This window comes from Thamnophis elegans, chromosome 2 (assembly GCF_009769535.1).
Source record: "Thamnophis elegans isolate rThaEle1 chromosome 2, rThaEle1.pri, whole genome shotgun sequence".
NCBI lineage: Eukaryota > Metazoa > Chordata > Lepidosauria > Squamata > Colubridae > Thamnophis > Thamnophis elegans.
In genome coordinates this window covers 107,380,744-107,397,257 of record NC_045542.1, presented here as the reverse complement: position 1 = coordinate 107,397,257, position 16,514 = coordinate 107,380,744, and the positions used below count along the sequence as shown (strand labels likewise).

General features: G+C 38.3%; 1 protein-coding gene across 1 annotated transcript in view; it reads right to left on the bottom strand.

Moving 5' to 3' along the window:
• Nucleotides 1–1,184: 1,184 nt before the first annotated feature.
• SHISA5 (shisa family member 5) overlaps nt 1,185–16,514 on the bottom strand; it is a 33,638-nt gene continuing 18,308 nt past the window's right edge. The window contains exons 4-6 of the mRNA XM_032208984.1: nt 7,894–8,009; nt 5,599–5,811; nt 1,185–4,026 (exon numbers count right to left, since the gene is read on the bottom strand). Of these exons, the coding sequence (XP_032064875.1) occupies nt 3,956–4,026; nt 5,599–5,811; nt 7,894–8,009 (400 nt within the window). The 3' untranslated portion in view covers nt 1,185–3,955. The remainder of the gene's footprint in view (nt 4,027–5,598; nt 5,812–7,893; nt 8,010–16,514) is intronic.

Sequence of the window (16,514 nt, the reverse complement as noted above, 5' to 3'; positions counted from 1 at the left end):
AATTAAAGATTTTTGGAAGGTGGGACAGCCAGGAGAAAACTCAAGACAAACTCCGTGTCAATACCCAAATCTGGAGACGGCACCATAGTAAATTATAAAAAGAAAGTAGAGACTAAAGATTGGGGAGTTAAATAGATTAAGGCTTAATGTATTATATTTTTTCTCCTATTCTGGAAACAATATTCTACTTCTATATATTAAAACTTCATTCTACTTCATTAGTACAGAAATCAGTGCCAGAATAAAACCTCTCATTTGAGGGGATCCTTGGTGTTCTCTGAGCTTGCTGATACTGATGTTACCTAGTTTGAGTAATGAAACATCTGCAAGACAATAAGCAAAGTTCAGGGAACACCAAGGATCCCTCATATCAACCCTGAGCTACATATATTCTCCTTTATTAATGCCTCATTTGTTTAACTATTCTTTCTCTCTATCTGTATCAGCTCCTATCTTGAGTCACCCTCCAACATACTGGAACACAATAGAATATTCAATAAAAAACTATTTTAGAGGCACAGAAGGTGCTGGAAGTTGAGCTTTATTACAAACCTTCCCCCTCCTTCCAGTGGAGGAATTGGATCTTCCTATCGACTGCTAACAATTAGAGGTCACATGAAAAAAGTGCCAACACCGCGCATAACTTATGCACAATATTGGAAAAAAGAAAATACACCATCAGAGCTAGATATAATCAGAAAAGTGTTGGCCTGTGCGGAAGCAGATAGGCTCACTCTTGAACTTAAAAATAAAGGGGAATCAGAATATTTTGAAGTCTGGAACAGATTTTATGACTGGTATAAGACAAGGTGACAAGACTGGAACAAACTGTATATATTGTGATTGGACAGAAGGATAGACAATGTATTAAGTAGGCTAATTGTTAAGACTAGCTGAGACTAGCTGTATATAATGTATGGTTACTTCGACTTCACGGTACTGCATTGGTTTAAATGTAAAAATAATAAAAATATATTGGGAAAAAAAAGAAAAAAGTGCCAACACCAGAAACAAAATATCTTAGTCCCATTGAAATGTGTTGGAATGTTTAATTAAAATGAATATAAGACTAAATGAATGTGAAAATAGCTCCATGCAATTTTGAGCGAGGACCAGTGGTGTTCAATTCAAGGATGCAAACACTTCTAATCTAAGCCAAATTAAAGTCATTTAAAAGCAATGTGTATTGTAAATGGTCAGATTTATTACAAATAGCCACAAATATGCTAACTTTTGTTCTAAATGCATTTTCTTTACCAGAAGCAAAAACATGTAAAGGAATTTTTTTTTATTAAAAACAAAATCAAGATTCTGAACAAAAAACATCATGGTATGTTAATATTGTACAATAGCTATGGTGACACAGTTACAAAAATTTGAAAAGGCACTTTAAATGTTCACAATAAAAAAGGATAAACAAAAGTCTTCTTTTCTTTGACAAAGAATGCAGCTTTTTAATTGAGACACTACACGTGCCACTTGTCACAATCCTTCATACTTCACACAAGTACTATGAATTGTAACATGAGCCACTTCTAGCAGTAGAAGTGCCATTAAAGAAATGCCTTCTATTATAAATTTTTCATAAGCAAATATTTTTGGACAGATTCTTCTACCAGTTGTCAATTACTGAAATCTTGCCAATTGTTAACTGTGATTTCACATATTACAATGATTAGAAACTATTCTCAGCATACATAGCCTGAATAAGGAAACAGAGGCAGCACTCAAGGCAAGCAGGCAAAACGGCCTTCAACAAAATAATACTATGATTCCATAATTACAGCACAGTGATAGAGAGAGGTATTCTTTATAAGACATATGTGGAAGTAAAAATATAGAGTCACGCTGTCATAAAATCCAAAGCTTGCTGAAATAAGATATTTCTAATGGGTAATAAGGGGGCAAACTCTTTCAGACTTTCAGGTAATCCTTGTCTCACAACTGGTTGCAAAAAAAATGTCAGAAAATCACATGATGTTCTGCTTTATAAGCATTGTGACTTACGACCATAAATTGCAAGCTTCATTGTGGTTGTAAGTTGAGGACTGTCTGTATTTACAAAAAGTACAATAACAGAGTTTAACACAAACTGCAGAAATCAACCATTTTCTCTTCCTCGGCCCAAAGAAGTATTACATTATCCATTTACATAACTTATAATTTTCTGATATCCTTTCATTTTTTCTGTAACATAATGTAGTCCACTTCTCTCAGATGAATGCACTTTATCATGTTGGATTATAATTTGCAGTATCTCCAGCAAGCATGGCCGTAAATCAATATCTCTCAAGATTAGTGGTATGGAAAAAGACTGATACAAGCCATTAACGCAGAGGAGATACAACATTTTTCAGAAATGTTCCTGTTAAGTTTACTGTAAAGTCCCCTACATATTAAATGAAAGTCCATAGAATTCACTCTTAATGATTCTGCAAGTATTTTAAATAGAAAAATGGAACTGAAATTGGGAGAGTTAGAAGACACAAAGGTGACAGAAATATTCATCAAACACCAAGACAACAAATCTGTAACTTCAGAAAACTATTAGCAATGGGGGATTTTTTTTTCCAAACTATGTATCTCTTGGCTAGGTATTTCTAAACAGGAACTACAGTTTTCACAATGTATATAATCTCATAGTGTCGGCTGGTTTTATGAGCTGCACTGATTTATTTTGGGTGCCGTGTCACTTTATTTGGAGCGAAGTTGTTTTCCTTTGGACTGCATTAGCTATAGAGAGATTGGGAGCCATCTCTATCCTGGGGTGTTAACCCAGGTTTAGGCTTTCTTCCTTATCAAATTACTTCCATATTACTATGTAAAGAGTTTTGAAATGTTTCCACTTTCATACAAGTTCCAGGATGCCAAATTTATTGCATATAGTGTTTATTTCAAGACAGAAATTCATCTCTCTCTCTCTCTCTCCCTCTCTCTCCTTAAGTAGTTGGAAAATTACTTTCAATTGAGAAATGGATTTATTCTGAAATGGCAGCAAAACACACATTTTAAATGAAACATTACTGTGATATTTCCTCCTTCTAATAGTATATTCAGGCTGGTGAGACTCTAATCAAAATACCACCTTATCAAAACTATATGTGCCTATAGGAAAGTGATTGTCAGATAAGAAAAATGGTTAATGTGGGGAGGAATGAAATGTCCCATTTAAATAGCCTAGAGCCAGGGGTATGTAATTTAATATCCCTCCAGCTGGATTTAAATTTTCAGCAGACTCTGGATGCTAAGGGCAAGGGATTCTGGGAATTACAGATAAAATTAGAGGAGGTCACCACCTTATCTTTGTTTGGTCCTAGTTCTGGTCTTCTTTTATAAAAGCACAACATGCTGTAATATTTTGTTGCAGAACACAGAAAGTTGATAAATGATCCCATTCAACAATCTCCATGCAGCAGAGAATACTATATATATATATATACTATTTATATATAATATAGTGACGAAACTCCAATGAAATTCAAAAATTTGCACTGTGATACTGAAAGACTATGGAACTGTTGCGTAATGAACAAAAACAAGGGGATTATTGACCAACATGCCCCATTTCTTGCTAAAGAGCTATTTCCTTATTACTTAGAAAACATAGTCTGTTTCATAGCAGATGCTATTCTTCCATACTAAGCTGGAAAGAGATTAGCCCATTTTAAATTGATTTTGATGAAATAATGCCAAAATAATCCCTCAAATGACTGTCCCTGTTTAGTCCAATTTATATTCCTGATGCTTACTTTTTAAGTTCTTTCTTAGTTCCCCCTTCCCCCCCAAAAAAATCATCTTTTAATTGCTTGAATTACTTGCACTTCTCAATGCGCTGTAAATAAAGTTGTCTAAACTGTGACCCACAGTTATCAGAATATCATCTTCAGAAAGAACTCCATGTGAAAAAGGCAATTTGAAGAGGCTTCCAGGCAGATACACAACAGCAAAAGTCAATTTAATAGGAAGCCTTTGGAGGATCCATATATGCTGGATTATAAGGGGGTTGAGCTGGAGCTGAGGCACCAACTGTAAAAAAAAACAAAAAACAAGCAGACAAGTACAACAGGTTAGCATCTTACGTTATCTTTTTTATTTATTTCTGCATATTTCTTAGATTCACCTGCTAGTATCCACATACAGTAGTTATGAAATCAAGGAAGATCTCTAGCCTGATCTTTAAATTCTGAAAATTAAATTGCAGAATGAACCGTATAAAAGTGACTGAGTGTTCATGGGGTACCTTTGTTCTTCCATCATAGAAAACAAAGCAAACACATTACTTGGAGTGCTCTGTAAGAGCTGTACGTTGAAGCCTTATTCCTATACTAGGAAAAGAAGCCTTCCTTGCTGGGCCAAAATGTCTCCTTAATCTCCATCTAGATCTTCTTCTCTATTGATAATGTTGAGTTGATTACCTGCTGCAATATAACAACACTTCTTCTATAGAGGTAGTCCTTGAATCACATTTGTTTAGCAACTATTTGAAGTTGTAACTGCACTGAAAAAAGTGACTTACAACCAGCCCTTGAATTTATGACTATCAGAGAGTACCATGTTCACATGATCAAAATTCGGACATTTGGCAACTGGCATGCATTTATGATGGTTGCAGTGTCCTGGGGTCATATGATTACCATTTGTAACCTTCCCAGTTAGCTTTCAACTATGGAGGGAATCATTTACTTAACAACTGTAGTAATTCACTTAACAACTGTGGCAAAAATGTCATAAATTTGGATGTGACTCACTTAACAATCACCTTACTTAGTAATGGAAATTATGGCCCCAGCTGTGGTCGTTAACTTGAAGACAACTTGTATCTGAAAAGTTAGGTTGTTGCTTCTTTCTTCTTCACCACATCTGCATTACCCTATAGAGATTTATACGTAAAGTATAGTCTCTGGTTTCCTGATAAACATTGTGTAGGAAATGACATTGCCAGGCCTTTTCAAATCCTTGAAGGAGGTCTGCCCTTTGATGAAGGACAAACAAAGCACCTCCTTGAAGATCTTTCATGAAGCAAAGATTGCTCTATGGGAAAAGACTAAGAGAAGTCTATCCTCTGCAGTGCTGGTCAAAGTCCTTCTAGGCTGGGATGTCTCAGCAAACACTAGGAAGACTATGGAGTGCATCAAACCTATCCTATAGCATGAGTCAAAGTAATCTGCTCTAAAGCCACCTTCTCATAAACCAAAGTTCTTCCAGGCAGAGACACTTCAGTATCTGCTGAATTCTGCACCCTGGGTTGAAGTCATCCAACCTGCAAGCATTTTGGCCAGTACTGGAGGCAGATGTTTAAGAGGGAATTTCTAGCATATTGTGGCTCATTACTCAGCTCTGTTCTTTAGGAAAGGTGACCCCCCCCCCCCGTGGAATAAAATCATCCGTAAAAAGGGATTTCAACCTGATAGCCTCAGAAGAATTTAAACAAAAGTGATAGTTTATTTGTATTAAAGAAGCCAAGTTCCCCAAGATAGGAAATATGAATTTATAATTTGAGGCTGGACATATTTTGAAAAGAAAGACTACTTTGAGCTACTATTTATTTCCTTTTCTTTCTAGCAGTTTCAGTACATCGCTCTCCTCTTCTTTCCTTACCTGGCACTGTTTCCTGGTATGGCGGTGGCCTCATAGGTTGCGTAGGGTAGGGTGGAGGGTACTGGGTTGGGTAGGGTGCTGCTGGCATTCCAGGCTGCGGCTGTACCGGCAGTGGATTGTATCCTTGGTATGGTGCTCCAGCATAAGCAACTGGTACCCCAGGCTGCTGAGGATAAGGCATCTGTACCACAGTTGTGGCTGTGGTCACAACAGCTGTAAAACACAAGAAGGGTGTTTAGGAAGGAATCAGCACAGGAATGTGGTCGTTAGGAGTCCGGACATCTATGTGGTTACTATATTGGCATCCTTCAGTCTCAAAAGACTATGGTATCGAGCTCTGGAAAGAGGTCCTAATGCAGCATCTGGTGTGGCTAAAAAGTCCAATTCGGGAGTGGCAATACCTTCCACACTAAGGGCAGATATATTCTGTCCCCTGCCTAGCCCCCAGGTTCTGGTTCTGGAATTGTCTCTTTGCCTCAGCCCGCCGAACAAGTGTCTCTTCAAATTGGAGAAGGCCATGCTGTGTCTTTAGCCTCCAAGCTTGACTAATCAGAGGTCAAGTTTTCCGAGCTGTTTATGTCAATGCCTAAGTCCTTTAGATCCCTCTTGCAGATATACCCTTATATCGCAGTTGTGGTCTTCCTCTGGGGCACTTTCCCTGCACTAATTCTCCATAGAGGAGATCTTTTGGAATCCAACCATCAGCCATTCTCACAACATGCCCAAGCCACTGTAGACGTTGCTGTTTCAACAGTATATACATGCTAGATATTCCAGCACGTTCCAAGATTGCGCTATTTGGACTTTTGTCATGCCAGGTGATGTGGTTACTAGGGGTAGAAAATGCCATCAAGTCACATAATCAATTGATCTATCGATCACAGTGTAATGGGTATGGGGGGAAAAACCTTTGAAGATGGGGTGAAGCGATGATACTTAGGGAATGATCCGATAAGAGGCAGCATAGCCTGCAGCTGGAGAGTGGGCAGAGCAAGAAACTCAGAAGGGACTGTGCAAACTTTCTCAGGCTGCAAGGATGACAGCAGAATTGTACTTTCAGACTTGCAGACTCTATTGATGTTTCTTTACAATAAAGTAGAATTAACTTCTCTGGTTATGTTTTCCTGTCTGATTTACCTGGCAATGCTGACTCAGGGCAGGAAGGAAATTCAACATTTCCTCTCTTCTGCTCATTTTATAACTTGGCAACTGTTTTTTCAAATACGTTTTGAGACTTCCTCCATAGGCATGAGGTAGAAAAAGAAATGTATCACTCCTCCCACCAGAAATGTTACTTCTACTAAAAGCAACACCAAGAGAAGATGTCTGATATTCTGGTATCTTATGTCCTATGTCTGCTGATCTGCCCAGATACTTAGAAGCTGTAAGACAACCTTTCCATCTTTATTCAGGCATGTCAAGACTACAATACCCAGAATTCCCTGCAGGTACGGTCACTGGAATCTTCCAGCTCCTGGAGATTTCTGAGAATTATAGTTCTAGGTTAAGTAAAGATACCAGTAAAGCTGAACTCCCTTAAGTTTGTCACACGTGCAGAGCCAAAGGAAACCGCAACTCTGATGACAGAGGTAAGTGTTGATTCTTTGTTCAGCCTCTGTGTTAGGAATATAATCTAACGGTTGGGTTGGCAATATATAAATCAAGTAACAATGTTGTACCTGTTTCCTTAAATCATACCGTAAAATGTGATTGGTTGCTGTTGTCCCCAATCGGTCATAAGAGGGAGTCAGAATGACCGTTAGCTCTCTGTTCATTAGATGCTGGGCTGATCTGATCTGAGTGTTTTTGGAAACTGGCTGTTAGAAAGTGCCATGAGCTATTGTAAGTTTTGCAACTGTTAGCAAACTTTGTGTATCGGACTGATTATAGGATTACTGGACTATGTTATTTGGATTATCCCTTAACTGAAAGACATTGATGACTGACTGTCTTATCTGTGTATGACTTGGGCTGTTTGATGGACTCCGATACCTCTATTTTCATGAAAGTAAAAGCCTATTTAAACTGCAGGGTCTCTGTATGCTGGTTTGTGTGTTCTGCAACACAACTCTCACAACACTTCGCTGAACGTACTTGCTCTCCCAATGAGGAGCTTACCTAATACTCTGATCTAAAGCTAGTTACATTTTAAACAAGTGACTTTTCACCTACTTTAAAAGCAGCATTTCTGGGAAGCGTTCTGCTGTGTCTGCTTTTCTTTCCCCAGTGCGCTCAACAACATCACTCATAGTTTTCCTCAAACAGAGCAACAATTCAGCCAGGGAGGATACTTACGCTGCGGTCTCCTTCGGCAGGCTTTATACAGGCAGCAACACGAGCAGGTGAAGCAGAGAATGATGCCTACTACAAACACGACGAAAATTGAAATGCCAATTGCTATAAACGTCCCACTGAAAAACATTGAGAATGCAAGTTGTCTGAGTTAAAGGCTTCAGAAAATAATACATTTACACCAAGAACATTTTGCTATTCTAAATGCAAACAAAAATGGGAAACATGTCAGGCGAGGAGCGAAATGCAAGATTTGCACATGGTTCATCTCCATCAACTCAAACTTTCAGAGGGGCAGTTTTATTAGTTTACTGCCATGGATAAGAGAAAAAAAAATCAAGGAGGCAGGCCCAAAGGCACACAAAGAGTTTCACTTCTTTTAAAAGTATACCACATAGACGTCAAGCATGTAAAAAAGTGAAAAAGAGGTGAGGCTCATCTGCATAATCATATCCGCCTTGCTGACTTTTTACACCACTTTTTTTTACTTCTTGCCTACTGCCACATCAAGAACTTTAACACACCCAGATGTTGCAGAGTACAAATCTGATCAGCCCCAGCCACTGCACGGGGATTATAAGGCGCCCTAAACAACTGGACAGAACAAGGTTCCCACCTTGGCTATGAGCTTCCCCAGAATAAGCCTTAGTAAACGTGTCTACATAGTCACATTTATTTTGTTAAATATAGACAATATATCTTTTTCAGGAGATCACAAAACCCTTGGTTAGTTTTAATCCACGATGTTAACTTTACACAAAACAATAAAGAAGATTTTCACTCTGAGGACTTTGCACATATGACGACTAAAAAAAGAAAAGTTAACAGAAATTCAAGGTTATGATTCAGAAATGCTTATTCAGAAGGTAATATTTATGACTTCCCTTACGAAGGAAAACTGTTTTCCAGTGAACTCTAAACTCCATATGCAAATAAAATCTTTAATGATTTCATCCTGGTATTAATCTTTAATTTACTAGTTTATTTATTGATTAGATTTTATCCCACCTTTATAATAAATTCAAGGCAGTGAACATTCCTAATACTCCTTCTTCCTTCTATTTTCCCCACAACAACCCTGTGAGGTGAGCCAAAGGTGAGTGAGTAGCCCAAAATTAACTGGCAGGTTTTTGTGCCAGATGTAGCATGCAAATAAAAGCAGGCAGCATTTCGGTCTAATGTTTGCGGTAACAGACTAGAAAACGTGTGCGGTAACTAAAATCAGTCACCCGGTTTCTAGCCTAGTACCTTAAACACTACTGCATGCTTTTATATTAAGCCTTTGCTTTCTGCATGTAAATGAAACTCTCTCATCTCTTTCCTTGGGGGGAACAGGTTGTTGCTCAGACTTCATGCACTTTACACTCAGACCAAATTGTTCCCACCGTCCTTTTCACAGACTGATTGCTCCTGTGCTCATGTTCATTTGACCTCTTAATCTCTGATGCAGTTATGTCTGGTAATATAGTCTGAGTCTATCCAAATGCTAGCCCTTCAAAGAAAGCAAAGTCAAGGAACAGACATGGCAGGGATCCCAGAAATTCCCCTTCACTGTTGGGGTGTACATTAACTAAATCTGGGAAGTTTGTCCAAAACTTTCATTGACCCCCTTTTAAGGAGAAGACTGTCAAGGGAGGCTACTCTGTCTCTTCGTCATGTTTTCTAATTTCTTAGGGCTAAACAACCATTGTCCCTCCTCCTCCTCAAGACCAGAGCTAAATTTATATATATAGCAACTGAATGTGCAAAATATTTGCATATGGCTTTTGCATTGCTGATGAATCCTTCAGCAAGAACATCTTATAAAAGGTTAACCAATGATGAAAAGTATTCCGTAGTGGTATAACTTCAGTATAAATTTAATAAATATATAAATATGAATGGCATTTGAGTGTGACATCAGTTTATAAGTTAGGAAGTTATCACCCAGCCCTTTCCCAGAAAAATGAAATATCCTAGGAAATATTGAAAGGGCAGAATATTTCTCTGGATGTACTTTCAATTTTTTCAGATTTTAATCTGCATCACATGACATACTTATTCAGATAAGTACCAAGTAATAGCATGACAATGTTAACAGCAATAACATTATCAGAATGAAAAATAAAAGTTACTCTTTTGTGTCTTACCGCTTCACCCTTTGAAATCCTAGCAAATTCTTGGATGCAACTATAGAGGTCCATAGAGATTGTAAGTCATCACAGTCATAGTTGTACCAAAAATGCTTTTTCAGGAGGCAATTGGACTTCCTTGTTTTTTCTTTGAAGAAAAAGAAAAAAAAAGAAAGTCCAGTTGCCTCCTGAAAAAGCATCTTTGGGACAACCATGACCTGGATGACTGACAACCTATATGGACCTTAGTTATCATATTTGAGATGAACAGCCTTCGAATGGTGTGGGAGTAGGAATGGATTTCCAGAGGGGGAAAAATTGCATACTACAGGAACCCGGAGCACTACTCAGGTGACCCTGAGGATAAAGATAAACCTCCAAGTGCTTCAACCCTCTAAAAGGATGCAAATGACCAGCTGTCTGCAAGGAATATAAATCCTTCCATTCCCCACCATCCAGTCAGAGCTGAAGAAGTTTCTTGGATGAGAAGCAAAACGTCTTCAAAGAAAAAACAAGAAAGTCCAGTTGCCTCTTGTTTAATCACCTTTGGGATAACTATAGAGGGAATTTAATACGATTGCCAACCTTTAAGGTAACTAAACATACAATATTTGGGCAGTATTGGGTCAGAAATTAAGGGTGAGATTGTGATCTAGAACAAGTCTATTTAAAATGGCAGGGAAAATATTTGTGGTGGTGGTGCAGAGTAAGTGGGGACAGTTCTACTTAAACGCCTTGAAAGTTTTGAAAAAAAGTTTGATTTACCTAAAGCTTGTTTGGCATGGTGTAATTATTAGACTACAAACCAAGAGAAACCAGGAAATTGTGGTTTTAGTCATAGGCCTTTGGCATGAAGCCAGCTAAAATACTTTTTGTTCTATTCTGGGAAAAAGGCTATGCTATGACAAACCTTTTCCAAAAATCTTGCCAAGGAAATAGCATGGACTTGTCTAGGCATCCATCAGGAATGAAGACTGACTTGAAGATATACACACATGTAAAAGCTGAATAGTGATATATAGTATCAAATACATACTACCTGGTCTATGGTTTGCTATATTATGATACCAAGTGTATAAATGCGGGCAATAAGATGGCTATTTTGTATGTAAGGTACTGGTTTTTCTCCTGAAGTTTTATTTTTATTTGTAATCATGTTGTTTTTAGCTGTTTTAATAGTTTTAACTGTCACCCAACTTCACATCTGTGAGATTCATGACTACATAGCTGTGATAATAAATAAATAATGATCTGCATACACAAAATTGTAATGAATTTTGTATGATTTGGATACTTCAGCAGCTAATAAACCTCCATCTAATTTAAATCTAGTTTAAAATTCAATCAATTTTAAAAATCTGATTATGATCCATATTTTGGAAATCTAATAAAACTTGAAGGTGCTTGCTGTGTATGTATATGATTGTGTCCATTGTCAGTTGCTTTTTTGGTTAAAGTAAATCTTAAAGCTGAGGTTTATCAAATTCTTGGGAAAAAGTGAAGGTTTAAAGATGTTAATATATTGTTAAATTATATCCCCCAAACATTTATTTTTTTTAAAAAAAAATTACAACAAGCTTTGGTTATATATTCCTTGGGCACAGAGAAGTATGGAATCAGGGAACCAAAAACCCAAGACATGTTGAAATCTGACCTTTAAAAAAATCTTAAATTACTTAAGATCTAAACTTTTCAATTAGCCTCCCTTTGTTCTACTGGGGTTGCTGTTAAGTGCCTTGTTAGAAGCAGGTTCCATACATATTAAGTCATGGATAAAGAGGTCGAACTTTTGTGACATCTATCCAAGTGCTAATTGTGCCTAGGCCAGGCCAATTCTGAAGAGAAACAACTCATGGTCTATTAGGATTAACATTTCTTTCCTTCTTCTAGAATGGAATTCCAACATTAGCAAAGAATCATTTGAAAATGTTCATTGAGCTAGCTTATATTTTACTAAACAGCTATAATGGTGCCAGCTGCGTTTCCACAGTGAAACCTCTAGAGAAGAGATAATTTGGAACACTTAGTGCAAAATATCTATTTCTATAACTTATAGTTTGTTTGTTTTTCTTCTAGGTGCTTAAGGTTTTCCTAGAAACTTTATTTACAGAAGGGGAAAAAAACAGCTGGAGATGAAGAAGCCATGAGGACAGGATTAAAGATGATCTCACCAGGCATACTGCTTCATTGTGCAAAACTGTTTCTGCCCAGAAGAGAAGCTGTCATTTTGATACAAGCAGGAACATGTCCCACAAAGTGCTCAGTTGGAGTGCCTTCCAGCAAGTAGCATTATCTAGCTGGGTAAAGAGAAAGGAACAAGGAAGGAGGAAATAAATCCTTCCAAGTTTGCACTTTCTTTAAATTAAAATCTCAACAGGTCAGGTCACAAAGAAAAGTGATGCGATCTAGATAGGCCTCTTTACCTATGTTAAAGAAGCATTATTTTTCTTTTACTGTAGATGCTCCAAGAAATGTATCAGCTTCCTTAATGTACAATGTATGAAGTTACTTTAATTTTCCAAACTGGACCGAAAGTCATCATTTGTATTAGCTTGATTCTGGAAACAGATCCAAAATTGACTGTTAAAAGGATACTGTAGACACAGTATTTTTTGTTGTATAGAACCCTATACCGTGATAGGAAAAGTAGGCTGTGTGCCACTCAATTATCCATCTATCTCTTTACAACACACCAAAAGGTATCTATCCAGAGACAAAGACCTGTCCTCTCTAACCTTATGAAAACAAGATACGTAGCCAAGGACAAAGAATGATTTACTTCTATGCTAGTCTACGCCAAGTACTATCATGGCAAATTATTTTACTGGGAACACAAGCACTACACGTTGCTACTTAATGACTGACTCTTTCTAGTTTGTGTAGTTAATTACCAACACATTAAAAGGATAAGAATTATTTTTATACTTTGGTAATGGCTTTCCTCTTTGACTCCAGCAAGAAAATTTGACATTAAAAAACCCCTTTGCTTCTTCATGTAGTTATGTTTCCTGAACTTTGCAAAGTGAAAAAAAGATTAAATGACTGCTATTAATGGAATAGGTATTTCTTCTGAATAAATAATATCCCAAAGTTACACAGGAAAGCTCCAAGGCTCATGGTTAATGAATGAAAGGAAAGATGCCTGCCAACAAAATGCATAAAGCTTACCTCATTTTGGCTTCCAGAGAGGAAAAACCCCTTATATTTCTTTTCAAAATTTCCTTTGGCGATTCTGTCCCTTAGAACTCTTAAGCTTTTTTCACTGAGAAATAAAACCACAGTAGCTACATTTCTGGATAAAACCGGAAGACATGTGATTTGTCTCACATCTCAACAGGAAAAGTAGCTTCTTTGATCACATCCTGCTCCCTCCTCAGAGTTTTCTTAAAGATACAGAGCACCGCTGGGCCACAGACATCCCAAGCACAGCAGGCAAGGCAGAAACAATTGCTCAAGCAAACCTAAACTAGCAGTGTCTTCCCAATCCTTTTACCACAAATCAAAAATATCCCAAGTAACATTTTTCTGCACAAAATATTTGGATGCATTTTGAACAAGAGCAAAATGATCAATTAAGGACTGTCTCTTTAAATCCTAAAATCACACTGGGCTTCTTTGCTTGAATGATTTTATTCTTAAATATATTGCTGGACTACTCCCTACTCCTGTACATTTGCTTTGATCCCTGCAAAATAAACAAACCAGCTGAGAGGATTGGATAAGTACATCTCACCAGTAGCTTGAGAAAGCACATCAGAGAACTGTGCAGAGAGGAGATAGAGAATTGTAGGTGAATAAGATGGTGAAAGGAAATATAAAAAACGTGGATGACAAAATTGAAAGGATACAGAATGCCTTAGCAATCAACGAACAGAAAATGCACAACATCGAAACAAAAATAAAACAAACAGATCAGAAGATAGAAAAAATTGAGCTGAAATACAGACAAATTAATAAAGAATTAGAGTTATCAATAATCCAACTTGAAAATGAAAGAGCTTCATTCTATCTAAGATTCCAAAACATACTGGAAGAGAAGGAGGAAGACCTGAAAGGAAAAATGATCGAACTCTTCACCAAAATTGTACAGAGAAAAGAACAAGAGTTGAGAGGGGACATTGATGAAGGACGGATGCCGCTCTGGAAGTACGCTCTATAGTTGTACGCTACCATAGAGCGTACTTCCAGAGCGGCATTCATCCTCTGTACTTTGAAAGCCGCAAACTTCCCCCCCTCAAACGGCAGGCGGCGCCAGCAGCGGAGATGCCCTGGCTCTGCAGAGTTAGCCAAGGGCATTGTGAGCCTGTGAGTCGTTCGAGTGGGGAGCGGAAAATCTGTTTGCACAACCTCCCTCTCCAGCCATGCAGAGCCCCATTCACTCACGTAGGGGCATTCCGAAGGCGCCGATCCGCAGGAGGTGGAGGGCGGCGAACAGGCGCTCACGTTGCTTGGTGCCTTCCGAGTATCGCTAGATCGGTCAGTGGCGCTGTTGCTGGAAAGGGGGGTTGCTGGGCGGCTGCTCGCAAGCGTGGCCACCTCATGGCTGCTGTGTTGCTGCTGCGACAGCTCAACACAGCCATTTGACCCCGAGGCTGTGCCCGGCTCTTTCGGGAGCCCACTCGCAAGACAGCAGCTGCACCGCAACCCCTTCTTCAGCTTGGCACATCGCCACTGACCGACCTAGCAGTACCCCAAAAGCACCAAACAATGTGAGCGCCTTTGACCCCCACTTTGTTCCCGCAGCTTGGCGCCTTCAGGATACCGCTAGGTCAATGAGTGGTGCTCTGCCTGGCTGGGGGGGGGGATTATCCAGGGGGCTTATTTTTGGGGGTGGGCTTATATTTTTGCCCACGCGAAAAATGTGGCAAGTCGTTAGTTTCAGGATAGGTCTAATTTTTGGGTAAACACAGTACTAAAATATATGACATCGAAACAGAACCATACGAATTGGATAAAATAATTCATAGCTCGGATAGAAAGATGATAGGGAGAATACATACATTTCTCCTGAAGCATAAAATCTTACATATCTGTAAGCCGCACTGAGTCTTTTGAGAGTGGGCGGCATACAAACTAATTAAATAAAAATAAATAAATAAACATGTTTGTAAATAAAATTAAAAAAGATGGTGAAATATGCCCACGTCCTTGCTCTTCACACTATGGCAGAAATCAGGGATTTGAATTCTCAACCGAGACTTTGGGAGGCTCTTGGGGGTTTCTTTAATCCCTCCTATCTAATCAAAAGTAACTCAGCATTTGTTATTTCTAGTTTCACTCTGTGTGTGGACACATCTAGTGATCTGAAAGACCCACTGATGGCTTATGTCCATTTGACAATGGTAGGGCAGACTCATTTGGTTCTCCTGGGTACTAAAATTACAAGCATTTTCCACCAGTTCCAGCTTTTTGGAAAAGAGTTCTAGCAGGACTACATTTGACTCATTTAACATTAAAAAAGTTTTCAGACTGCTTCTTTTTCATGGGATTCTATAATACATCTCTTTAATTTAAAGGTCCCTTATTTGATATTACAATGATATCATGATAATGTTACCTAGTTGGGTAAAGAAATATCTGCAAGAAGACAATCAAGCTCAGACAGCAGCAAGAAGCCCAATCCTGTAATTATTTGTAATATACTACTGTTTCAATTGCTTTTTTATTCTATGTCTGCACAGTGATTAATATAATACATATTTCTGATTATGATTTTGTGGGTGCCAATGATGTCTCTAGGAGATTCTACCTCCAACTTGGTCCTTGTTGCTGGTGATCATCATATTCTTTTTCCTTCTATCTTTCCCAGCTTTATAGGTTTCTCCAGAGAGTTGGGGCTATACATGTGTCTGAAATATGGTAGTTTATTCTGCTAATCTGTGCTTTGAGTGAGAATTCTGATTTGGTTGATGATCCATTTGTTTGTTTTCTCGATTGACCATGGTATTCACAAGTGTCTTCTCTAATATCAAAGCATCAATTCTCTTCCTATGCTGTTTCTTCAAAATCCAATTTTCATTGTTGGGGAAAATATGCTGACTCTGTAAACCGCTTAGAGCAGGGGTGTCAAACTCGCGTCATCACGTGATGTATCGCGACTTCCCCCCATGCTAAAACAGGGGTGGGAATGGCCAGTGCATGACGCATCCTGCCTGTGGGTTGTGAGTTTAACACCCCTGGCTTAGAGATAGTCACAAAGCACTATGGATCAGTATATGACTCTAAAAGCTATTGTTATTTCATGGAGTGTCACAAGAACTGCTGAATTATTTTTATCTTAGTAGGTACAAGTAGTCCTTGTTTAGCAACCACAATTGGGACCAGAAACTCACTCACTAAATTACACAGTGACTAATCTGAAATCGTATGACCCTATATATAGTTTTACTTCTGTTTTCTCCATAATTTTGTTTGTTGTAAGCTGGATGTGAAGCACACAAATAGCTGTCATGTTATTGCAGGAGAGTGCAATGATCATAGATGGGAAGTGCCCGATTGGTGATCACATAACCT